This window comes from Chelonia mydas, chromosome 26 (assembly GCF_015237465.2).
Source record: "Chelonia mydas isolate rCheMyd1 chromosome 26, rCheMyd1.pri.v2, whole genome shotgun sequence".
Taxonomy (NCBI): Eukaryota; Metazoa; Chordata; order Testudines; family Cheloniidae; genus Chelonia; species Chelonia mydas.
In genome coordinates this window covers 15,109,146-15,135,004 of record NC_057859.1, presented here as the reverse complement: position 1 = coordinate 15,135,004, position 25,859 = coordinate 15,109,146, and the positions used below count along the sequence as shown (strand labels likewise).

The window sequence follows — 25,859 nt, the reverse complement described above, 5'->3', positions numbered from 1 at the left end:
ACCCCCTCAGATGTGGTGGGCGAGCACTCCTCCCCTTCTGAAGGGCGCCCCCACACCCTGACCAGCACCTTCTCCAGGGGAGGCAGGGCACAACAGGAAGAGGCCGAGAGCAGTTAGGGGAGCTACGCCCAGCCCCCCAAGGGTACTGGGGTGCCTAAGTCCCATCCATTTCAATAGGCGTTTGGTACCCAAATACCTTGGAGGGTCTGGCCCCTGCTGGCTCCCTAGGAAAATGGGAGCTGGGAGCGGAGAGGGGCCCTCTCACGATCCTTAAGGGGAGACTCTGGATCCGGGGAAAGGAGTTGTGCCTCGTTTAGAAGAGGAGGGGGAGAGGATGCACTTGGGCAGTTTGTAAAGGAGGCACTCGAACAGAAGCTGGGCTAGGTGGGAAAGCCCTGCCAAACTCCAACAGCCAATGGCAGGCTTCTCACCGCTCTGACAGGGTGTGAGAGATCCCACACTCCTCCTGGCGCCACCCACTGCTGTGGGGCAGCGCAGGGGCTGCTCTAACTTGGCCGCAACTCCTGAGTGGAGACAGAAGCAGGCGCACTGAACAGAAGGGATTTCAGAAGCAAGAGGCCAGGCGAGAGAAATAAAAAACAGGCCTGAACTCCTTTAATGCACATGAGGAAGCAGGACTGGCAAGTAGAAGAGAGGCTGTTCCTGCTCCAGGCCTCGCTAGTCACTGTGCCCGGGGCACGGTCTGCTCCAGCCACCAGCAGTACAGCTGGAATGGGGACGTCAGTGAGACATGAAATGAGGGGAACAGCCTGGGTTCCCTGAAGAGTTTTCCAGACAGACGGCTGCCTGCGATAGCCGAGATCGGCTTCCTCTGCCATGGGCAACACAGGCCAGTGTTTGCTGGGGCCTGTGTGCAGCCAGAGAGCAGCTGAGCAGCAAAAGGGCACTGGGTGATTCAAGACTCCATGCCACTGTGCCCTCAGAGGCTGGTGGAGAAGCTGATCGGGCTGAGTCCTGCTGGCACGTACTGTGGATTGTGCTAGGCCAGGGATGAGAAGCACCATCCAGCTGCAGGTGGCAGGCAGCATCCCAGTCTCTCCCCCGAAACCCTGGAGAGGATGGTGGAAAACAACTGTAGCACTCTGCTCTCCTCTCACGCCCCCTGCTGGTTGGTCTCATCCTCATCCCGCCTCTTCCAGATCTGAAAAGAGAAAAAAACCCATCACTTTGGGGTTCATTTCCTGCCCTCAGCAGAGCTCAGGAAGGCAGCATGGCCGAGTGGAAAAGGCACAGGGCTGGCAGTCAGGAAAGCCAGGCTCTGCTACTGACCAACGCTGACTCCGAGTGACCTTGGGCAAGGCACTTGTGCCTCGGTTTCCCCTTCTGTAAAATGGGGATACTCCCTCACTAACCCCCCTGCAGTTCTTATCTGGCCCCCGTCACCACAGTATCCAAGCACTTCACAATCTAGAGGGTACATATCCTCTCACCGCCACAAGGCCAGGCAGTGCCCCTCTGCAGATGGGGAACTGAGAACATCAAATAACTTGCCCAGGGATTTCCCCCTTCAATACATTCACCCCCTTAGGGAAGGGAGAGCTCCATATCCTAGTAGAGAGGATAGGAAGGGAGTTGGTAGAGCACAGACAGGAGCTAGTGAGGAACAGTCACACATTAATGAGTCCCATTTAAACACAACCAGCTAAGTATGGACAAAATGAACAAGTGCTTCTATACAAATGCTAGACGTCTAAATTCTAAGATGGGTGAACTGAAGTGCCAGGCCTGAATGAGGGTATCGCTGTAACAGGCATCCTGGAAAAAGGATGGAATGAGAACAATCAACGGGAAGTGGTAAAAGCAGGATTCAGAATATATAGGAATGACAGAGTAGGTCACGCTAGTGGGGGGATGGCACTGCATAGAGGCAAATAAAGTAAACATCTGAAATGAATCAAGCTGTGCCATACAATCTCTAGGGACAGAAATTCCACGCTTAAACAATGCGCGTATAACAGTTGGGACATACTACCGACCACCTGACCAGGATGGTGGTGATGACTGGGAAATGTTCAGGGAGATTAGAGAGGCTACAAAGGCAGAAAACGCAATAATGGGGGATTTCAACTATCCCCGTATTGACTGGGTCCATGTCACCTCAGGACAGGATGCAGAGATAAAGTTTCCAAACACCATAAACGACTGCTTTTTGGAGCAGCTAATCCTGGAACCCACAAGGGGAGATTTAGTCTTAAGTGGAGCACAGAATCTGGTCCAAGAGGTGAATCTAGCTGAACACACGATAATAGAGACCATAAATTTAACTTCCTTGTAGGGGGAAAAATGCCAACGAAACCCATCACAGTAGTATTTAACTTCAAAAGGGGAACCACACAAAAATGAGGAAGCTAGTTAAACAGAAATGAAAAGGAACAGTCACAAGGGTGAAATGCCTGTGAGCTGCATGTAGACTATTTAAAAACACCATAATAGAGGGCCAAACTAAATGTATACCCTCAAATAAAATAAACGATAAGAGGACCAAAATAATGCCACCAGGGCTAAATAGCAGAGTAAAAGATGCAGGCAAAAAGGATGCTTTAAAAATTGAAAGTCAAATCCTACTAAGCAAAATACAAAGGAGCATAAACTCTGGAAAGTCAAGTGTAAAAGTATAATAAGGCAGGCCAAGAAAAAATTTGAAGAGCAACTAGCTAAGGAGACACAAAACAGCAAAAATGTTTAAAGTACATCAAAAGCAGAGAGCCTGCCTAAGAGTCAGTGGGGCCATTGGACAATCAAGGTGCTAGAGGAACACTCAAGGAAGACATGGCCACTGCGGAGACGCTAAATGAATGCTTTGCATGGGTCTTCACTGCAGAGAATATGCAGGGAGATCCCAACATGAGCCATTCTTTTTAGGTGACAAATCTGAGGAATTGTCCAAGAGATGTCAGTAGAGGAGGTTTTTGACCAAATTGAGAACAATAAAAAAAAAAAACCACCGAGACCAGATGGTATCACCCCAGAGTTCTGAAGGAACTCAAATGTGAAACTGCAGAACTACTAACTGTGGTCTGTGACCTATCGCTTAAATCAGCCTCTGGACCAGATGCCTGGAGGTTAGCTCCTGTGACACGTATTTTTAAGAAAAGGCCCCAGAGGCGATCCTTGTAATTAGAGCCCGGTAAGCCTGACATCAGTACCAGGCAAACTGGCTGAAACGATAGTAAACAGAATGATCAGACTCAAGAGATAAACACAGTATGTTGGGGAAGAGTCAACATGGCTTTTATAAAGGGAAATCATGCCTCACCAATCTGTTAGAATTCTTTGAGGGAGTCAACAAGCATGTGGACAAGGGTGTATATCTGGACTTTCAGAAAGCCTTTGACAAGGTCCTTCACCAAAGGCTCTTAAGAAAAGTAAGTAGTCATGGGATAAGCGGGAAGGTTCTCTCATGGGTCACTAACTAGTTAAAAGACAAAACAGTGGTCAGTTTTCACGATGGAGCAAGGTAAATTGCAGGTTTCCCCAAGTATACGTACTGGGACCTGTGCTGTTCAACATATTCATAAATGATCTGGAAAAGGGGGTGAACAGTGAGATGGCAAAATTTGCAGAATTACTCAAGACAGTTAAGACCAAGGGTGACTGCAAAGAGCTATAAAAAAAATCTCACAAAACTGGGTGACCGGGCAACAAAATGGCAGATGAAATTCAGTGTTGATAAATGCGAAATAATGCACCTTGGAAAACATAATCCCAACTATATGTAAAAAATTGCGGGGTCTAAATTAGCTGTTACCACTCAAGAAAGATCTTGGCGTCATCATGGACAGTTTTCTGAAAACATCTGCTCAATGTGCAGCAGCCGTCAAAAAACCTAAGAGCCTGTTAGGATCCATTAGGAAAGGGATAGATAAGAAGAGAGAAAATATTACAGTGTCACTATATTCAGCCACGGTGTGTCCACACCTTGAATACTGCGTGCAGTTCTGGTTGCTTCATCTCAAAAATGGTACATTGGCATTAGAAAACACACAGGGAAGGGCAAGAAAAATGATGAGAGGTGTAGAACAGCTTCCGTACGAGGAGAGACTAAAAAGACTGGGACTGTTCAGCTTAGAAGAGGCAACTAAAGGGGCAATACGACAGAGGTCTATAAACCATGACGGGTGTGGAGAGAGTGACTAGGGGAGTGTTATTTACTCCTCCTCCTAACACAAGAACCAGGGGTCACCCAAAGGGGGCAGCAGGTTTAAAACAAAGAATGGAAGTACTTCCTCACACAACGCACAGTCAGCCTGTGGAATTTGTTACCAGGGGATGTTGTGAAGGCCAAAAGAAATATAACTGGGTTCAAAAGAGAATTAGATCAGTTCCTGGGTGATAGGTCCATCAACAGCTATTAGCCAAGATGGTCAGGGACGCAACTCCATGCTCTGGACGTCCCTAAGCCTTTTACTGCCAGAAGCTGGGACTGGATGATGCGAATGGATCATTCAATAATTGCCCTGTTCTATTCATTCCCTCTGAAGCACCTGGCACTGGCCACTGTCAGAAGACAGGACACTAGGCTAGATGGACCATGGGTCTGACCCAGTCTGGCCATTCTTGTGAGTTTGTGATAGAGCCAGGAATTGAACCTGGCTCTCCTTAGCCCCAGGCTAGTGACCTGACCACTGGGCGATCCAGCCACCCTTTGGGCGGTACAGATCAGAAGCGCTAAGTATTACTTTGAGTTCCACTTGCTAAATTCAGGCTGCCACTCCCTGCCTCAGGACACACAAGGCTGCTGTAGGCCCCTCTGTGTGCAGGGACTCAAATGCTGCCTGCCTGAGAAGTTTATCACCCCCACACCTTTGTTCTACCACATCATTTATCCCATTAAGTCATTACTGACTTGCTGACCAGAGCCCATGGGCTGCCGCCGCATCCCAGAGTGCGACAGCACTGTCCATATCACCGGCATGCTGCACGAGAGGCACAGGAACATGACCACCAGCACAGGTATGACAACAACGCCTCCCCCATGTCCCATCATTGCACCCCGCGGTCAGCACGTACCGTAGGCGCCGAATGACTCATCACACACACAGCCCTCCTTCCCACACAGGGACCACCACTTCCTTTCCCGAGGGCCTCAGCCTGCGCACGAGGAGCCCATGCTAGAGCAGCTGCAGCAAAGCAAGTTTGCTTTAAATAGCTCTGCAAAAGCAACTCACATCTGCTGTGTTGTGCAGAGACCTGGGACAGCAGAAAAGCCAGCAGAGCTCAACTGGTCAGGTCACCAGGGATTTGTACATTCCCTCAGATGTAGAACGAGTCACCCCATGCAGTGGAATAGACAGCCCTGCGCTGAAGGGAACAGTGCACTCACCTGGATATAGGCCTCTGAGAGCGTTATCATCTGGGGCAGGATATCGGTCACCTGTAAGTCCTGCAGCTCATACCACTTGCCCGTGCCCTGCCAAAAGCCATTGCAAAAGGGGTGAGGAGAGTTGTGACAGCAGGTCTTACCATGGCGCTAGTTCTGACACACCAGGCTCCAGCATGGTGCCAGAGATCCACTCTGCCCAGCCTCTTGCTTTCAGCCTCACCATAGCAACAGAGCAAAGCATGCACTAGGAAGTTCATCCCCAGCTCCCCGAGCAATCATCCATATAGGCACCAAGCGACGAGCACAGAAGCCCAGGGGTGGGCAAACTGGTTTCCCAGCACATCTCAGCAAGATGCGTCTGGACTGGGAGAGCAGGTTATGGCCAGCTGCTACCTGAGGTCAGTTGTGGGGCTATTCAGCGAGCAGAGTTGCTGGGGCAAGCCCTAAATGCTGCCCTCGGCTGCTGTGCAGGGTAGAGAACGAACTGGGGAGAGCTCCTCAGCTCCCGGCTACAGCAGCTGCGAGGGATCAGCCTTAGGCAGCAAGTTAGTGTCAGCCATCCTCTGCGTAGGCTAAATCCCCCAGAGACTAGAGCAGTCACACCCCAAGGGAACACTGCAAGCCACTGGGCTAGCAGGGACGAGGGGAGCTGTGCATGCTACTCCAGCCCCCACAGTGTCCAGCAGACCCTGAACCCCACCCCTTTGGTCACGCACGTGATGCAGCACGTGAATTCTGTAGGAGCCCTCGGTGGGTTTCCCATCATGCACGATGTTGGCGATAAGGTCATAGGTGGTGTTCTTGTGCACGGCCTGCACCTCCTCGGACAGGTACTCCCGGAGATCCACGTTCCTGCAGCAGGAGGAACAGCAGCATTGTGAGTGCAAGGGGCAAGCTGCACTAGGCCCTGAAAAGGCAGGGAGTTCCAGTGTGCCCCTGTACATTGCATGCTGATGCCCCGGGGGCCAGCTCCTTAGCTACCTGAGATTGCAGTCACCAAGCTGTCAGCCCCACATTCATGTAAATCAGAACAAAGCACCCAGCTTTCTTCATGGAGTCACTTATCGCCGAGCTGTCTCATCTGTTGCCATGCAGGGCTGGATCACCAGCACACAGAAGACAACCCAGCACTGCACTAGAACAAGGAGGGAGGACATGCTCTGGCCAAGACCAGTCTGCACAGTTCAGTTGGAAGCTGCACAGATCATTTTTAATACTCAAAGCAAAAGAGAAAGACGACTTTTCTGGCCACCAGAAAAGGGCAGTAGCCAAACGTCACATTCCCCGTTAGTCATAACTGGATGTGTTGTGCCACCCCTGCCCTAGCACCCATTCAAACAGGGAGTTCCACTCCGGAGGCTGTATAAAGGTCAGCTCCACATGGACACACAACACGCCGGCCTACAAGCTCCAGGTGCAGAATAGCCAACTGCACATGGCACTACAGCCAAGAGGGGCCCAAACAAGACCTCACAAGGCTGAGCTCCATTGGTGTCCGTATCTACAGTCCCCCCAAGCACCTCACAGACAGTGCCATGGTCATCCTCAACAGATCCCTAGGAGGCAGGGAAGGATCACCCCCCATTTTACAGAAGAGGAAACTGAGGCACAGCAAAGGAAGGGATTTGCCCAGGGTCACACAGGGAGTTTGTGGCAGAACTGGGAACTGATCTCAGGTCTCCAGAGTCCAAGTCCTGTGCCTACCCACAAGCCACTCCTTCCATCACAACTCAGTGCTTGGTATCAGCACGCCTGCATGGTCTGTACAGAGCGAGCGTTTGCTAAACAGGGCTGTTTGCCAGGGTCGAGTGTCCATGTAAGTAATATGTTTCTAGCCAAACAGGCCTAGCTGCTAACCAATGCCTGGAGGGAATCCTTAGAGGATCAGGGAGAACCCAACCAATATATCCCACAAGGGTGCAATCTGCACCAGCTCCTGGCAGCGCCATTCAGGCACCAACGCCCATCTGCTGCCACCTGGAGACGGGCTGCATTGGGGCTCATCCACTGCAGACGAACTCTGTTCTCAGAGTGAGTGCCACAGCTCCCAGAGCAAGGGGTATTCTATAGAAAGCACAGACGGAGCTGCAGCCCCCCCAGCCGGTACTTACGTGATGGGGAAGTTGACGATAGTGGGGTTCTTCTCCACAAAGAAGTTGTTCTTGGTGAACCTCTTGATGCAGAAGATGAGGTAGGGAGGCAGCTTGGTCAGCTGGAAACGCTTGAGGAAATTCTCCTTGTAGGTTTTATACTCCTGGAGCAAGGACAGAGACACACAACCCTCAGCAACCAGAGACCCACACATGGCCAGGGCACAGGTACCCACACGGATAGGAGAGCACACCAGCCCTCACTCCACCCTACCAGCACCAACAATGCTGCCTTAGATCTGCCAGGCGCCTTAGCACATGTGTTGCTGCCCCCCAAACACAAGCTGCACTGCAGAGCAGAAGCGTCTAATAGGGACAGGCAGCAGGGAAGTGTGCCTCTAGACGCAGGAGGGCAGCAGTGCAGGAGAGTCAGGGAAGGGGCGGAGTTACCTTCTCAGTGATGCCGTTGAACTTGGCCAGGATGTTGAAGAGCGGCACCTGGGGGATGATCAGCTGCTCCTTCTCGTCCTTGTACAGCGGAGCGGTGGGGAGGTCGAGGGTCAGGTACATGAAGGTGGATTCCACCATTGTCTCCTGGTACTCGTCATTTTGCAGCAGCTGCTCCTTCTCCTCTGCTGGCTGAGGGGAGGCGGGGACACAACCACCTGGGTTAGCACAGCAAAGCACTATGGGACAGACGGACCTAACCCATACATTTTGGGAGATGGTGAGACATTGGTGAGGCCTCATCTGGAGTACTGTGTCCAGTTTTGGGCCCCACACTACAAGAAAGATGTGGAAAAATTGGAAAGAGTCCAGCGGAGGGCAACAAAAATGATTAGGGGTCTAGAACACATGACTTATGAGGAGAGGCTGAGGGAACTGGGATTGTTTAGTCTGCAGAAGAGAAGAATGAGGAGGGATTTGATAGCTGCTTTCAACTACCTGAGAGGGGGTTCCAAAGAAGATGGATCTAGACTGTTCTCAGTGGTAGCTGATGACAGAACAAGGAGTAATGGTCTCAAGTCGCAGCGGGGGAGGTTTAGGTTGGATGTCAGGAAAAACTTTTTCACTAGGAGGGTGGTGAAACACTGGAATGCGTTACCTAGGGAGGTGGTGGAATCTCCTTCCTTAGAGGTTTTTAAGGTCAGGCTTGACAGAGCCCTGGCTGGGATGATTTAGTTGGGGATTGGTCCTGCTTTGAGCAGGGGGTTGGACTAGATACCTCCTGAGGTCCCTTCCAACCCTGATAGTCTATGATTCTGTGGAGCCCAGAGTTAATACAGTGTGCACTGCCTACAGCCAGCCATAGTGCAAGTTCCCTCTAAGGATCCACTGCCATCCCAGCCCCAACCTGCATCGCCTTCCATTCCAACCTTCAGCAGCCATGCATCCGATGAAGTGAGCTGTAGCTCACGAAAGCTTATGCTCAAATAAATTGGTTAGTCTCAAAAGTGCCATTAGTACTCCTTTTCTTTTTGCGAATACAGACTAAACACGGCTGCTACTCTGAAACCTATCATTAAGAAAAGACTATCCCTGCTACATTATATGAGGACATCAGCCCTGATCCTGCAAGGAAACCCACAGGGCTTTGCCTGCATGACTTTCCTGGTAGGATGAGGGCCTTGGTGAGGGGGAGCTTTGGAACTGAACTAATTTCACTAGAATAACTCCAGCTTTGACCCCTAGCTCTGCAGCAGGTGCAGGACTGGGATATCTTTGCACCACCAGCCCCAGCACAAAACCAGGTCTGCTATACAGCATCAAATGTTCATCTCACATCAGCCAGCTCCATCTGTGAACTGTTTTTCTACAGCGTTTGCAGCTATTGCTACTTCCCCAGCGTAAGGAAACCTATGATCTGAAACAGACACCAGAAATCGCACCACAGAGTTAATCTACACAGGCACCAAACCAAGACCAGCTGCCATAGACGGCTCATGGTCTCTTCTAATTGAATAGCAAATTCAAGTGACGTGTCTCAGAAGGGCCTACCCCCCTCCCACTCCAGCAGTCCCGCACTGACTCCTGCAGGCTGCACAGCTTGCTCTGAAGCAGAGATCTGTAGCCGCAGCTTTTAGTTTTGGCTTGTGGCCCAATGTTTCCCCTGAGAAGTTGGCCTGTTGTACAATCAGACTCCATGGTAGTTTTTTCAGGGGATGCAGGGGTCAGAACGGTGAATGGAACCTCACGGTTTGTAGCACTGAAGAGATAAAAACTGCATCTCTCTTGTCTATTTAGACCATTAGCTTTTAAGGAGCAGGGACTGTCTTACTATGTGTCTGTGAAGTGCCCAGCACAATGGGGGCCTGATCTCAGCTGGGGGCCTCTGAAAGCAACTGCAATACAAATAAATAATAATGTCGCTCCATGCCGAATAGAACAGACCATATTTGTAATGTAAAAGTTTCCAGCACCGCTGAGGAGTGAAAGTGCCTCCTGTACCCTTGAATGGACAATATTGTATGTGAGGCTAGTCTAGGACAGATGCATTAAGTTTTGGCACCATCTAGTGGCAATACTGTGTAGTGTCCCCCAAATGGACATGGAAAGTCCACAAGAAGATGAAAAAGAAAGCAAAACTTAATAGCTGAGCAAATCATTCCCAGAGGGCTCACCATCTGTTACCCTCTGGCCCCTACACAAAACTCCAAATATGCTGACCAACTCTGTAGAAGGACTTCAGAAAAACTGGGGAACTCTCTCTGGCACCTTACGTACTCCAGAAGGGGCTACCTCAAACCAGGAATCACCACACACTCCCACATACTGGAAGGGGGGAAAAAAAAAATTTGGAACCTACCTAGAGATTATGCAAGAAACCCAAAACAACGATCAAAACCCACAAGGAGTGTCATCCAAAACAGAAAGCAGAACCAACCACAACTCCACAAGCCACAGAACACCATCTCTGAGAGAAATCATAGAACCAAGACCCAAGTGGACACAACGCGACACCCCCATCATCATCAATTTATCAAGACTACCCCCAACTCTCCAAGGGACTGAACTTGTGCCCCCCAACAGAACCAGACACCATACTAACATGTGGAGAGCTAAAAGAATTCTTTCACCGACTCCATCTCAAAGAATTCTTCCACACCACCACCCCCCACAATTACTAGGTCCCCACTGACAGTCACACACAAAAATAACCATCTGGCTGGATACCCCAGAACAGATGAAACCACACACTTGATCATTACATTGATTGCTTCAGGAAGTTCACTGTGAAATCCTTAAACATCACATCCACCACTGACTATCGCTAGACCAGCTATACAGTCTCTGAAACCCAGCCTCCAGATAGCGATCAGACCAACAGACAAAGGGAATGCCATCACAGTCCTCCACCATGACAATTATGTTAATGAGGACAAGCAACTCTCCACCACCACCTGCTATAAAGAACTCAAAGACGACCCCACGCCACAGTTCAGTCAGGAACTGAAGGATACTATCAAATCCTTCCCCAAACAACTCCAAGAGAAACTCTTCAACCTCATTCCCCTTGAACACACCCGAGGGACCTTCTACCTGCTTCCCAAGATACACACAAGCAAGGGAACCCAGGCAAACCCATCGTATCTAGCCACAGCACTCTGACTGAAGGGATATCAGGACTCATAGAAACCATCCTCAAACCACTCAACACGCAAAGGGCCAGCTTCCTCCTGGACACAACCAACTTCCTCCAGGAACTCTGCAACAGTAACCACTTCCCTCAGAATGCCACTCTTACCACCATGGATGTCACCTCCTTATACACCACCATTGCTCCCAATGACAGCATCACGGCCCGCCTCCAGTACCTACAATGGACAACAACTCATCCCTTTCACCCTCACCCATAACAACGTTACATCAGCAACACTTTGTCCAAAGACCATGGGAACAGCCATGGGCACTAGGACAGCTCCCCAGCATGCCAGCCTCTTCATGGACCACGTTGAGGAAGAATTTCTGAACAAATGCACCATGAAACCAGCGATATTCCTGAGACACATCTATGATATTTTCATCCTCTGGACAGACGATCTGAACCCCCTCAAACTTCCACCACAACCCGTCCATTAAACTCACTCTGGAAAGCTTCCAGCATCAACTTCAACAATGTAGCCTCACACACACCTATATACAAGATCACCACACTTACTTTCACAGACCTCTCTTCTGGCCTTCATACAACCCCCCAGTCTTGCCAAGGTCATCATCAGAAAAACTCCTCACAGACCAGGCCCCATTAACCAAAGCAGCACCAGACCCTGCTAGAACAGATGCAAAACTTGCAGACATATCTCCACTGCTATGAGATCAATACTCCCCACAACACACCACTCAAGATCCATGGGTCCTACACATGCCTGTCACAACATGTGGAGTACCTCAGCCAGTGCACTAAATGCCCAACAATTGCGTGAGTGAAACCAGCGAAATCACTGCGCTCTCCAGTGAACTCACACAGAAAAGTGATAAAAGACAAAAACACTATCACTCACGAGCAAACACTTTTCACAAAGCGATCACTCCCTATCTGACCTCTCAGTCCGAATCCTCAAAGGAAACCTGCACAGCACCTTCAAACAACGAGCGGGGGAGCCTACATTCATAACTTTGCTAAATACTAAAAATCATGGACTTGATAAAGACACTGGATTTCTGGCTAATTACAACAATCGATAACCCACTAACCCCCCTTTTTTGTCTTATGACTGCAGGTTTTATGACTGCCCATTTCACCTTGAATAGTCTCTTACCACACTCGTTACTCCTTATGCTAAACAACCGGTTCCACCTTGTATTTAGCTGTGACACCGAGTACCTTTCCCAGCCCTGAAGAGCTCTGTGTAAGCTTGAAAGATTGTCTCTTTCACTAACAGAAGTTGGTCCAATAGAAGATAAGACCTCACCCACCCTGCCTCTCTAGTGTCTCTAAGCAACTTCAGGTCATCTATGCTCCCATCCCAGTAGAACTGGGTACAAGGAAAGGGTCGCAGACTTGACAGGTCCACCCTGATCCTGTATTACGACAGTCTTGGATAGCAAGCCTTCGCTGCTGGACATCTCTTTCATTGGCTCTGCAATGGGCAATGCAGACACAAGGATAACAGGGTTGGGGGAGGTGATCTGCTTTCACTGTAGCTCCTCTAAGTGCCTCTGCAGCCTCCACTAGAATTTCCTATAGCATGCATGCCTAGAAAGGGTTAAACATCCTGCAAAATAAATAACCGTCAAAAGACATGTGGGGAGAGAATGTTTGTGTTTCTGTGTATTTACATATGTATGAGTAGGGTTAACAATGTAACCAACAGTCCCTGTCTCTGCTGTATTCTGATAATTCAGAGATGGAAAGAACATCCTAGCATTTAAATGAACTGTAAACACGGGATATCTCTGTATTCATCTCTCTTTGAAATGTATAGCAAATAATCTGTGAATGGTGGAGGAAAAAGCAAATGGCCTTATGTTAATTCTATAGTTAAGTACCGATGATGGACCTCCTTCAAAGTCATGCTAATTACCTTTTGAACTCCAACTTGTCAAAAGACATGAAATTATATAAAAGATCCTTGGGTCCTGATTCTGTCATCTCAGATCTGCTTTGGTTTCATTAGGAAGTTTGAGTCGCAAGACTGAGGTCCCAGTTATGCTGGTACCCCCTGAATATGATATTTGGACATTGGACTATAACCTATGAACTATTTCTGAAAGAACTCTTTGCAACTACAAAGCTCACCATCTCTGCTATGAATCTGCACCTCAGTGAATTGAACTCATGTCTACGTATACGTCTATGTAACTCATGTCTATGTATATCTATGTATATTGATCTTTTAACCATTCTCCCTTGTTTTTTAATAAATTTTAGTTTAGTTAATAAGAATTGGCTATAGTGTGTATTTGGGTAAGATCTGAAACATTTAATAACCCAGAAGGTAATGCGTCCGATCCTTTGGGATTGGTAGAACCTTTTCTTTTATATGATGAAATAAGATTTACAGAAATTTTCATCATATTTTATGTGGGTGCCTGGATGGAGGCCTGAGGCTGGATCACATTAAGGGAACTGTGTTGTTTGGACTTCGAGTAACCAGTAAGGTAATAAGGCAGCTGTTTTATGCTGGCTTCCAATACTTAGATTCACGAATATCCACCAGCTTTATGGTGATTGTCTGCCCCATTCTTTGCAGTTCACCCTAATTGAGTGACAACAGCTGGCCCCCACTGGGACCCCAGTCACAAGCAGTAACGCCCAGGAACTGTACAGCAACAGGCCTGCTGGGGTGTGCATGTGTTGCACGCCCCCCAATGCAACCATGGGATCCGCTGCTCCTGGACCTTTCTTGTGTGAAGGATGGGCACAAACCCAGAGAGGTCGGGACCAAGTTAACTCACCAGGTCAGGGTGCGGAAGCTTTTTGGTAAAGATCCGCATGGAGCCTTGGAACACGTCGGTCACAATGGCTGTGAAAACACAAACACAGAGCAAAAAACTGTTACAAGTGACCAAGTAGAACTCTGAAGAGAAGGCTCTGGTCTGAAAGCCATTTGTGACGCATCCCAGTTGCTGGGGCAGTGCAAATTCCCAAGACAGGAAGCTCCTGAGACCAGCACATGCAGAAACAGCACATTCAGAGGAACATGTGAAATGTGCAAGAGCTGCACAGGAAACAGATTGCTGGACATGGTTTTCTTGTCATGGGTTTCTTGCCTTGACTGTTACACTGCACTGAACGTTTAGAGAAGAGAATGCTGAGGGAACGTATGGCTAACAGACAGGTGCCAGGGAGTGAGCCGCTGGCTGCACTGCTGAAATCACCAAGATTACTTTAGGACTCTGAAGTAAAGAAGCCAGCATCTTCAGTTGAAATCTGTATGGGGAAGAGATGGTTTAACCAGGGTTAAGAGCTCAGCAGCTCCATCTGAAGTGGGAGGAATCCTAACTTGGAGAGATGAGACAAAGGGCCAAGTTGAGGAAGTCTTTGCTCTGGTAGGAGTTTTGTGTGGGCTGGTGCAGGGGATTGGGGGGTGGAGGGAGGGTTGAATACAAAGTCTGAGGAAAGAGGATGCACTAGAAACCCCACTTAGTTACCACAGATGAGATTTTTATTGTCTGGATTTAGTTACTTCAAAGTGGTCATCTTATTTTTGAAAGCCTGGTTCGTTTCGGACTCTTTACAATTGTAAATATTCCCACTAACTTGTGAATACATGCCAATATCTCTTCTCCTTTTACATGGTGGCTGCTGTGTGAAACAAGCATTAGGAGCGCACAGGAAACTCACTTGCCTCTGAAACAAACCAAGTATCTTAGGATGGAATTTGGGGGGGGGAGGCCTTAGCTGAGAGATTTATTTTTGGTTTTTCTTTTTTAACAAGCAAAGTAAAATTGTTATCTTCGTGGACACCTATCCTCCAGAGAATCCACATCAGCACATGCTAGGCCAAACATGATTTAACATCCGGTTAAATTGCAGAAACACCATCATTTCCCCAACTTACTCTTTTTCTTCTTCTTTGTCCCACCAAGAGCAGAGTGCAAGGCATTTAGAAACCAGGAGAGGAAGTCAACGCCATCACCTGAAGACAGGAAGACATTGAGGAAAATGAGTCAGGGCAACAAAGCAATAGAGAACACCAACACTGAAGGAGTTTACACAGTCAGTGAGTTAAACTCCTTTCCCCATAGCCTGACAGGTTTCAGAGTAACAGCCGTGTTAGTCTGTATTCGCAAAAAGAAAAGGAGTACTTGTGGCACCTTAGAGACTAACCAATTTATTTGAACATAAGCTTTCGTGAGCTACAGCTCACTTATGCTCAAATAAATTGGTTAGTCTCTAAGGTGCCACAAGTACTCCTTTTCTTTCCCCGTATCCTGTTATCTGGCACCTCATGACGGCAATCACAATGAAAAGTGTTTAATGCTCTGCCGGTTCAACCTCATACTGCTGCTCCATAAGGAACCTGGCGTGCCACGGCCAATCATGCTGGTCTGTATTAGCTCACTGTTTCCTCATGCTTCCCAGTCTGTCTGTACCCACCTGCTATCTCCTGTCCCAAACTTATCTGTAAGGCCTTTGTGGGCAGGGACCATCTTTTTGTTCTATGTCTGTACAGCACTTCAGACGAAGAAGGACTGGTCCATGACTTAGATGCTACTGCAGTACACGTATATACCCTGGCGCAGTTGGGGCTGGGAGGGTCACAGAGGTGGCTGCTTTCAGCATTCAGACAGCACAGAATGTCAATTTCATACTCAGGAGAGAATCACATTAGAATCCAAGTGGAGGAAATCCGAAGAGAAAAATCAAAATGTGATTTAAAGTCCATTGCTTCACAGACCTTGAGGGTTAGGAACAAATGCTTTATACAAGGCAGGAAGAGCAGATTGCAAGTGGTAAAAAGCATTCATTTTCAGCCCTGCAGTTTTGCAAGAATTCGGGTCTCTCATCCATCGCAGGTCCGTTGATCTAGCATTGTTCTGATCCTGGCCCAGGGACAAACACATACCACCCAGGACCTCAGACTAGTGTGAGTGTGAGCTCTGCTTTACCCTCTGCAGTGTCCCACTGCAGATAATGCATGAAATCCCCTTCCCAGTGCAACCCACCCTCCCAGTGTGCAAACCACTGCTCCAGGCAACCATGTTTTAGGGCTCTGCTGCATGGCTGAAGGAAAAGAGTGTGCTAAAGATCTCCCCTTGGTCTCACCTTGCTTGGTAATCTGGAAGGTCTTCTTACTGCACAGGACCACGGCCTGCAGCATTTCATGGGGAGAGACGTGAGCCTTGAAATTTCGGGGGTTCCACAGCTTCCTCATCAGCTCTCCAAACCTCTGGACGAGCAGGAACATGATGTCCCCTGGTGGGCGCTTGATGTTCCTGTAGTTCTCCTCCTCCAGGAAGTAGTTCCGCAGAGGTGGGACGTTAGACAGGGCCTGGGCACACACATTCAAAGGTCAGTGGCAAAGCGATCACTCAGCCCAGCTCGCCCACTGACAGAAGGTCCAGAGCTCTCCCAACCTCTAGCCTGATTTGATTCCAAGCAAATGAAGACTGATTAAGTACAAGCCGATAAACTGATTGTGCTTCCTGTAGAAACATGCTTCAGGTGAAGGATTCCCTTGTACTCCCACAGGACATGAGGATAAGGGGCAGAGAAAATCTGCAGAGATTCAAATTCTCATGCAAGATAATTTAATATTTTGGCTCTATATACAGGGATCTAGATTAATGGTAACTTTGGAGAACATATATAGATAATAGGACATTGCTGATCTTTTTTGCCATATTTTGTTGTAGGGATAATTTATTATTTCAGTACTGATGATACAGTTAAATTAAAAGGGAAGAAAAGCCCCTCACAATTGTTCTCAAAAGCATGGCACCATGCCAGCAGACACACTTGTACAATGCTCTCCCACTCAGACACTGATGTGGCCCACGTTAAGTTAGCTTTGCACATGGGAATTCCCCAGCAATTAACTAAACAAAGGTTTTAAATCTAAGAGACCCAGTTTTTGACCAACCTAGAGAAAGAGTCCAACTGGCTTACAATGGAGCAAGCTGCAGTCACTCCTTTTGACCACGGAGGCACAGGCCAAAGAGACTACAAATCTCAGCAAGCAATCAGGAGTCCATCTTGAGCCAAGAAAAGTGGACACATCATTCCACTCATCCCGAGGGAGGGTGGGTGTGAAATGTAGAACCTCTGGGGGCGGGGGGGAATGCACATAGTTTGCCCACTCTTTATGCTTCTCCCCACAGATTGCAGGACGACAGCTATTGTACCTGGAGTACTGCATTGGCATAGTCATTGGCCTTGATGTTGTTCAGCCCCACAATGCCAGGCAGGTAAGTGGTGCCATCATATGCCCGCGAAAGTTTGGCTTGTTTGTCCAAATTGGCAATTTGCTGCTTGGTGAAAGTGGGCTTCAACACATACTGAAAGAGAAAGGGAGCAAGCCAGTCATCTTTAGAATTAAGAGCTTCTTTACATCAGCTCCTGGGATCTGACTTCCAGCACCATGTTCTATATTTATTACTGGGTGATTTTTCCAGGACAGGTTTATTCCAACTAATTTATCACTTGAAAGGGGCACCCAATTCTAAGTGATCAGAATTAAGATTTTGAAAAAATAAGGTTTTAACAAAATGTAAGACCAACATGAGTTTCCTCCTGTCTTTTAAATTTCACTAGAAACAGTTTTAAATAATATACATGCCCAAAAGCATTTACAGCACAAACATTAGGGCAGCAGTCTCTAAAGGGAAACTGATGATAAATGGAAGTGGAACAGATTCCATTAATTTGCTCTGGCCAAGCAAGGAAAATACAAAAAGGGAAATAAACAGTGAGAAAATCTCTATTTTTAAAATTCAGTGTGAAGAATGCAAAGTCCTCCCTGTAACTGAAGTAAAGACATCTGTAAGTTCAAAGTGCCCCTAGAACATCACCAGTACCCTGGCATGAAAAGACACAGACCCAACACTGAAAGGCCTAGGAACTCATGGAGCAGATCACACTGGACAATTAGGATGGTCAGCATCTTCAGACATGAAAGGTTAAATACCTAATGACTATATAGTTATACCAATGTAAGCCACCTTGCATTGACCTATTTATGTAAGTGTCTACATTCAGATTTGTCTCCCACCAATGTAATCGCACTGTTACAGCGATGCAGTAAAACCACCTCCTTGAATGGTGTTGAGCCATGGTCAACCTACAGAGGCTGAAACAGTACAAGTGTAGACATTGTGCAGTCTAGGTCAACCCCTACAGTCCTCCAGCAGCTATCCTGCAACACCTGACAAGTGACTGCTCTAGTCACAATTGTGAACTTTACTGCCCAGGAGTCTAGAATCATAGAATATGAGGGTTGGAAGGGACCTCAGGAGGTCATCTAGTCCAACCCCCTGCTCAAAGCAGGACCAATCCCCAAATAAATCATCCCACCCAGGGTTTTGTCAAGCCTGATCTTAAAAACCTGTAAGGAAGGAGATTCCACCACCTCCCTAGGTAACTCACTCCAGTGCTTCACCACCCACCCAGTGAAAAAGTTTTTTCTAATATCCAACCTAAACCTCCCCCACTGCAACTTGAGACCATTACTCCTCGTTCTGCAATCTGGTACCATTGAGAACAGTCGAGATCCATCCTCTTTGGAACCCCCTTTCAGGTAGTTGAAAGCAGCTATCAAATCCCTCCTCATTCTTTTCTTCTGCAGACTAAATAATCCCAGTTCCCTCAGCCTCTCCTCATAAGTCATGTGCTCCAGACCCCTCATCATTTTTGTTGCCCTCCGCTGGATGCTTTCCAATGTTTCCACATCCTTCTTGTCGTGTGGGGCCCAAAACTGGACACCGTACTCCAGATGAGGCCTCACCAATGCCAAATAGAGGGAAACGATCACATCCCTCGATCTACTGCCAATGCCCCTACTTATGCAGCCCAAAATGCCATTAGCCTTCTTGGCAACAAGGGCACACTGTTGACTCATATCCAGCTTCTCGTCCACTGTAACCCCTAGGTCTTTTTCTGCAGAACTGCTGCCCAGCCACTTGGTCCCTAGTCTGTAGCGGTGCATTGGATTCTTCCGTCCTAAGTGCAGGATTCTGCACTTGTCCTTGTTGAACCTCATCAGATTTCTTTTGGCCCAATCCTCCAATTTGTCTAGGTCCCTCTGTATCCTATCCCTACCCTCCAGCGTATCTACCACTCCTCCCAGTTTAGTGTCATCTGCAAACTTGCTGAGGGTGCAATCCACCCCATCCTCCAGATCATAAATGAAGATACTGAACAAAACCGGCCCCAGAACCGACCCTTGGAGCACACCACTTGATACCGGCTGCCAACTAGACATGGAACCATTGATCACTACCCGTTGAGCCCGACGATCTAGCCAGCTTTCTATCCACCTTATAGTCCATTCATCCAGCCCATACTACTATAACTTGCTGGCTAGAATACTGTGGGAGACCGTATCAAAAGTCACGGAAACCGGGAGCCACACCCCAATTAAAACACCCCACCTATTTTCAAAATGCTTTTCCCTGACTGTCTGGCTTGGCGAGCACACCTCGCAGCTCCCCCTTGTTGTGTGCAGCTGTCCGACTGACCAAGCTGGCTACACACTCTAGACACACTCCTTCCTGGAGCAGGCAGGAGGTATTGAATCTCCTAGGCCTGTGGGGCAAAGAGGCTGTGCAGAGACAGCTCCAGACCAGCCGTAGAAACATGGACATCTACAAAAAAAATTGCAGAGGAGGTGAAGGGGTCTGACAGGGATCAACAGCAGTGCTGCGTGAAAGCGAAGGACCAGGGCTAGGTTAAGCTACAGACGGGGACCAAGGCACAGAGAGATTCAGTGACTGACCAAGTCATACACGGAGTCTGAGGCAGGAATTGAACCTGAGTCTCTGGATAATGCCTTAGCCACTGCCCCACCTTCCTCTCCCGATAATGCTTCATTCATAACAGCTCTGCCCCTAATTCCCACAATATCCTGCTAACGCCTTTGGCAGACTGCTCCTTTCTACTGCAAAAATTCCTGGGCCTGGGGACACATGTATCCAGCCTGTACTCTGCATCCAGCATCACAAGCAACCGTCTAATTCAGGCCCTTCTACCCCAAACACACAGTGAGTTACAGGAGCAATTCCACCAGCTCTTCTGGTCTGACCAAGTCTATCCTGTCCCCACGGAAATCAATGGGCAGGTGCATATCTGGACCACACAGTACAACAGGCAGCGTGCCCATGCAGGTACAAACTGAACTGTATCCTCGAAGAGCACATTCTTATGCCCTCCAATGTGAGAGGAGGGAGCCACTTTCCTCCCCTCCCCTCTGCCCATGCACTACCGACAGCAAAGCTCCAGAAGGCAACGTACAGTGATGTCCTCCAGCGAGGAGTCAATGATCTCGTAGTTGTCTGGCAGACAGTAGAACTTGAGCGTGTGGAGGTTCAGAAAGACGTGATGGCTGAACTGTACGCTGTGAATGTAAGCATGAGACTTCAACCCACGGCCTGTGGAAGGGACAAAAAAGGCAGGTCAGGAACCTGGAGCACAGCAACAGAAGCCAAAGGGACAGCATGGACTAGATGTCCAATGGCTTAAACTTCACTGCAAAGGCAACTGATGAGCTGGACAAACAGAATTTCCAGGGTTTGCTCTCTATACCTTGAGCGGTATTTGGTTTTGTCCTTCACTGGCGTATGTTCAGGAAACTACATGAACTGTTAAGAAAAAAATGTTGCCTTCTGCAAGTGCTGAGCAGCAGCATGGACTGCAGCAATTGTTTTAATGATATCTCCACTACAGAGGTGCAGCATGCTGCATTGCTGGCAACACCTCACCTCAGTTCATTCCCTCCCTAGAGAGAGGTTGGCTGTGCGCTAGAGGAAGATTGCTCAGCCCTTTGGAAGCAGGAACAAGTGGAGGAAGTCTCACAGACTCTCAAAGGCAACAGTGAACTCTGGGAAAGCAATATGTAGCCTTCCTCAAGCAGAGAGGTGACACAGGATGGTGGGGAAATTGTTATATCGTATCACAAGTGCACATGGTGCTTTACAGATCAAGTAAAACAAGTTTACAATCCAAAGGAGAATCCCAGAGACCTCCACACCCCACCCTCATTGTTAATTTTATTCAGGAGGAATACATGAGAATCCTCTGGTTTTAGACACTTTTGCTGAACATCTAACCTACCTGAGGCCTATTCCCAGGTGTAACTGTGATTTTTTGGGGGGTATTTTGAAGGAAAATAAATGTTGAAACAGCTACACATGCTCAGGAGGTAAATTTCCATAAAGGCAGGGTGGGATTTAGCTACAAAAACCCTGAGATCCAGTCATAGAATTCCTGCCAATGTTAAAATGGGAGCCTTGTTGCAACACTGACAATTAGTTTCCCCACATTCAGTTACTTACCACGCTATTTTCTTGTAAACGGCACATGGCTTCAGTAAAATGAAATAAGCCACTGGCCATCTTGATTTCAAGGGGACTTTGCAAAGAAGGAACCATAGAACAGCACCTAAACACGTGTTTAGACGAGCAATAAATCCATGCAGAACTGACCTCCAGCCACTCACATGTACTATATCCCCTGCACAAGCCACAGCAATGGTTAAGAACAGGATCTGCCACATTCTGACAGTGATTTGAAGGTAAAATAGCTTTAGAAATTCAGGGCCCACAGGAAAAGGCAAAAGACAATTCTCATTTAAGACTAATGGAATGTCCTTCTCTTTAAGTGAACCCCCTGGTGAACCCCTGAAGTGTTCAAATAGCCAGGGTAACACGGCCATTCAGTGCTTCTATTTGCTGCAGAGGCAGGTATACAGCACAGCAGTGAACTCACCCTGGAAGTATTTCCCACACACCAGGCAAGCATAGACATTTATATGCGAGAGTGAGATGGAGCACAGCTTCTCAAAGTCAAAGTCCAGAACACTCCTGAAACGGCAGGTTAATAGCAAGTTAGCAGAGCTACCCTGAAACAGTCAGACAAATATTGCCTACCATTTCATGAGAATGTAGGGTTGGAGGGGACCATTGGGTCCAGTCCCTACTGGACCCAATGGTCCCCTCCAATCCTACATTCTCATGAATCTGACAGAACTCAAGAGAACCATGCTCAATAGAAAAATTATCATGTGTGACCCACACTACAGTACTGGAAGGCCGCTTGGTACCTCAAATATGAGAGAGCCCCTTCCTCCCAGTTCTGGGCTCTCACAGGAACTAAGATCTCACATCATTTTAAAAATCAGAACTGCATCTCAATCCTGACATGCATCATCCCTTGCTATTCCAGTCCTGCTCCTCCTGCTGGCATTGCTAAACCTTTGCAGATGCAGCTCACTCCTGCCTTATAGCAACAGCTACAATTCCAGTCTTGAGCAGATACTGCTATTCCAGAAACAGTTGTGGTTCTTTGTAGGCACTAGATAGGGCCTAATACACTCAAAGACATTTATATATCTAGTACTAACAAAGAGCTAGGCCAGTGGGTATGCAGAGGTCTTCCAGGGGATACATCAACTCATTTGGATATTTTTCTAGTTTTACAACAGGCTACATAAAAAGCACTAGCGAAGTCAGTACAAACTAAAATTTCAAACTGTATTTTCCACTGAATGCATCCGATGAAGTGAGCTGTAGCTCACGAAAGCTTATGCTCAAATAAATTAGTTAGTCTCTAAGGTGCCACAAGTCCTCCCTTTCTTTTTTCAAACAGACAATGACTTGTTTGTAAAGTAAGTACAATATTTATATTACAATTGATTTAAACATGAGAAAGTCAGCAATTTTTCAGTATTAGTGTGCTGTGACACTTCTGTATTTTTATGCCTGATTTTGTAAGCAAGTAGTTTTTAAGTGAGGTGAAGTTGGAATATGCAAGACAAATCAGACTGCTGAAAGGGGTACAGGAGTCTGGAAAAGCTGAGAACCACTGTACTAGGCCAGTACTCTGCCATGCCCTGTGTTACAAGTGTTTGCTTTGTCTCTATACTGACCTGTTAATAGTGTCCAGGTATGGGCAGTGTCTGCTGCGCCGGTCCTCGGGGTCAAATCGGCCATATCTCACTGGAACAAAGACCCACACAAATGATTAGAAACAACTCAAGCATCACTCCCAGGTCTAAGGAAATTAACAGTTTTCCTGAAATGGTACCTGCCACTGAAAAGCAAGAGAAACCCCAACATAGCATTTCCTCAGGAGAAAATAACCCATGCAGGCTGCTGGGAGCACGATACCGGCACTCCATACTCTGCAAGGGCTGCCTACCTGAGAGCACTAGTTACACTGACTAAAGAACCTGAACTGGGATAACTAGCTTGAGAAACGACCTGTCCCCTTGTTCCTCGCTTGGGTTAAAGCATTTTCTCCTAAAATCAAGCCTTCTACCAGCAATGCTCAGGACTTCGCACTTGGGGATGGCAAAGCGAGGTTCGTATCACCAACCCCATCTCAACCACAGGGACGCAAAGGCACCAGACTGGGGAAGGGATCTGAGTCTGGTCAGCGGATCTGGCAAGGGCTAGAACAGAACCCAGCTCGGGCAACCCTCACCCAAGCGATTTCGGCTTCACTGCTGCCTGCGGCAGCCGGGGTCCAAGGGCCCAGCCGGAGGCGGCTCCAGCAGATCGCTCCGGCCCCAGGGCAGCCGGGGCTCTGAAGCCAGCGAGGCAGGAGCATGGGCTGGGGGGTGCGCAGCGCTGACCCACCCCCATTCTCCACCCCGGAGATCCCCTAGCCCCCCAGGGGACCCGGCGAGAGGCCAGCCCGGGGTCCCCCCCCCCCGCCGGCCCCGCCCCCAGCCATGGCTCAAGGACCCCCCCCCCGCCGGCCCCGCCCCCAGCCATGGCTCAAGGACCCCCCCCCCCGCCGGCCCCGCCCCCAGCCATGGCTCAAGGACCCCCCCCCCGCCGGCCCCGCCCCCAGCCATGGCTCAAGGACCCCCCCCCCCGCCGGCCCGGGCACCCCCCAGCCATGGCTCAAGGACCCCCCCGCGCCGGCCCGGGCACCCCCCCGCCCCCAGCCATGGCTCAAGGAACCCCCCCCGGCCGGCCCGGGCACCCCCCCGCCCCCAGCCATGGCTCAAGGACCCCCCCCCGCCGGCCCGGGCACCCCCCCGCCCCCAGCCATGGCTCAAGGACCCCCCCCCCCGCCGGCCCGGGGACCCCCCCGCCATGGCTCAAGGACCCCCCCCCGCCGGCCCCGCCCCCAGCCATGGCTCAAGGACCCCCCCCGCCGGCCCGGGCACTCCCCCGCCCCCAGCCATGGCTCAAGGACCCGCCGCCACCTGTCGGCTCCGGCTCCGGCTCCGGCTCCTCCTCGGCCTCGCGCTCCCGCTTGGCCCGGGGCGGCCCGTCCTCGGGCTCGCGCTTCACCCGGACCCGCTCGGGCTCCGCCTCGCGCTTCCCTCGGGAGGAGCCGCGCGACGCCGCCGGCTCCCGCTTCACCCGGCCCGAGCTCCGCGGGGGCGCCCGGGCCTCCCGCTCCCGCTTCACCCGGCCGGACATCCCGGGCCGCGTCCAACCGCTACTGCGCACGCGCGCCCGCAGGCCCCCGGCGCCTTTGCCCTCCCCCACACGCATGTGCAGCAACAGACGCATGCGCATAGCCGTCCAAAGGGAGGTGCGAGGATCAGTTTGGCGCCTGCGCACTCTTACAACGAGAGGCCACCCGTCCTTTCGCGCATGCGCATTGCTTTCTATCTGGCCCGTGTTTGTGGGGTGGGCCGACCGTCGCTCTTCTCGGAGTTACCATTTAAAGAGACAGTCTCTCCTTTATGCAGCGATCATTGGCAATGGCACCCTGGGGCTGTGCGGCCTCGCTCTGTCCCGCAGGCGTCTGTGCTGCTGCCCCTTGCCTCCGCTCCTGTCGGGCTTCCCCTTCCCCTAGCCCCTGTGTCTGATCTCTGCGCCCGTGGCATGTCTCCCAAAGCCCCAGCTCCTGGAGTCCAGTGACAGGGTGAAAATCTGGGCTCTCATGGGAAGCACGTTGGTTTCTAGACCTTGTGGGTGGGGAGAAAAGCCAGAAAACATGAATCCCGAGGCCTGACAAGCCACAAGGCCACGGAGACCGACCGCAGCAGTTACTGGTTTTAGAATCTCATGATTGTTAAGCCAAGCTCATCATTTATGAAGGCCTGAAATTGCCAACACAGCAATAGGCATGGCAGCCCTGTCGGCCCCAGGAGCTTAGAAAGAATATCTTTTATTGGACCAACTTCTGTGACAGAGACAAGCTTTCGAGCTACACTGAGCTCTTCTGCAGGGCTGGGAAAGGCACTTCCAGCGTCACAGCTAAATACAAGGTGGAACCGATTCTTTAGCACCTTGTATTTAGCTGTGACGTTCCGAGTTGGTTTCCCAGACCCGAAGATGAGCTCCGTGTGGCTCAAAAGCTCATCTCTCTCACCAGCAGAAGCTGGTCCAATAAAACATATTACCTCCCTCACCTGGTCTCTCAGATCTATTATTGTTTAGCATTGGCATTACCCAGAGGCTTTGATTTAGGCCTGGTCTACACTAGAAAATTAAATTGATTTAACGACTTCACTCAAGGGTGTGAAAAACCACACATTCCCCCCTCCCCCGCCCTTAGGTCATTTAGCCAACCTAACCCCCAGTGTAGACAGCACTAGGTGGATGGAAGAATTCTTCTGGGGACGTAGCTACTGATCCGTGGGGAGGTGGCCAATGGGACAACCCCTCCTGTGGGGTGGGTAGCGTCTACACTGAAATGCTACAGCTGAGTGTAGACAAGTTCTGAGACTGAGTTGCCTTTATGCCGGGGTGGCCATAGCCTCCAGATTCAGTGGGTGCGCTATGTCTGCCCCACACTCATCCTGGGGCAGCAGCTCCTACGGGCGCGGCTCCCCGCTTTGCACTCTGGCGCACAGGAT

At 49.4% G+C, this 25,859-nt stretch overlaps 1 protein-coding gene across 2 annotated transcripts; it reads right to left on the bottom strand.

The window, feature by feature from the left end:
* Positions 1-593: 593 nt before the first annotated feature.
* USP39 (ubiquitin specific peptidase 39) lies at positions 594-24,585 on the bottom strand. Of its 2 annotated transcripts, XM_037886291.2 has the most exons (13): positions 24,252-24,585; positions 22,962-23,031; positions 21,803-21,897; positions 20,330-20,466; positions 17,227-17,379; positions 16,148-16,373; positions 14,940-15,017; positions 13,834-13,901; positions 7,885-8,073; positions 7,456-7,598; positions 6,061-6,196; positions 5,345-5,431; positions 594-1,162 (listed from the first exon to the last, which is right to left on the bottom strand). In XM_037886291.2, the coding sequence occupies exons 1-13, from the start codon at positions 24,568-24,570 to the stop codon at positions 1,115-1,117; spliced, it is 1,749 nt and encodes a 582-aa protein (XP_037742219.1). In that variant the 5' UTR covers positions 24,571-24,585; the 3' UTR covers positions 594-1,114. The 2 variants fall into 2 exon arrangements, with proteins under 2 accessions (XP_037742219.1, XP_043392218.1); XM_043536283.1 differs by lacking the exon at positions 594-1,162 and having other exon boundaries at positions 5,346-6,196.
* Positions 24,586-25,859: the final 1,274 nt, after the last annotated feature.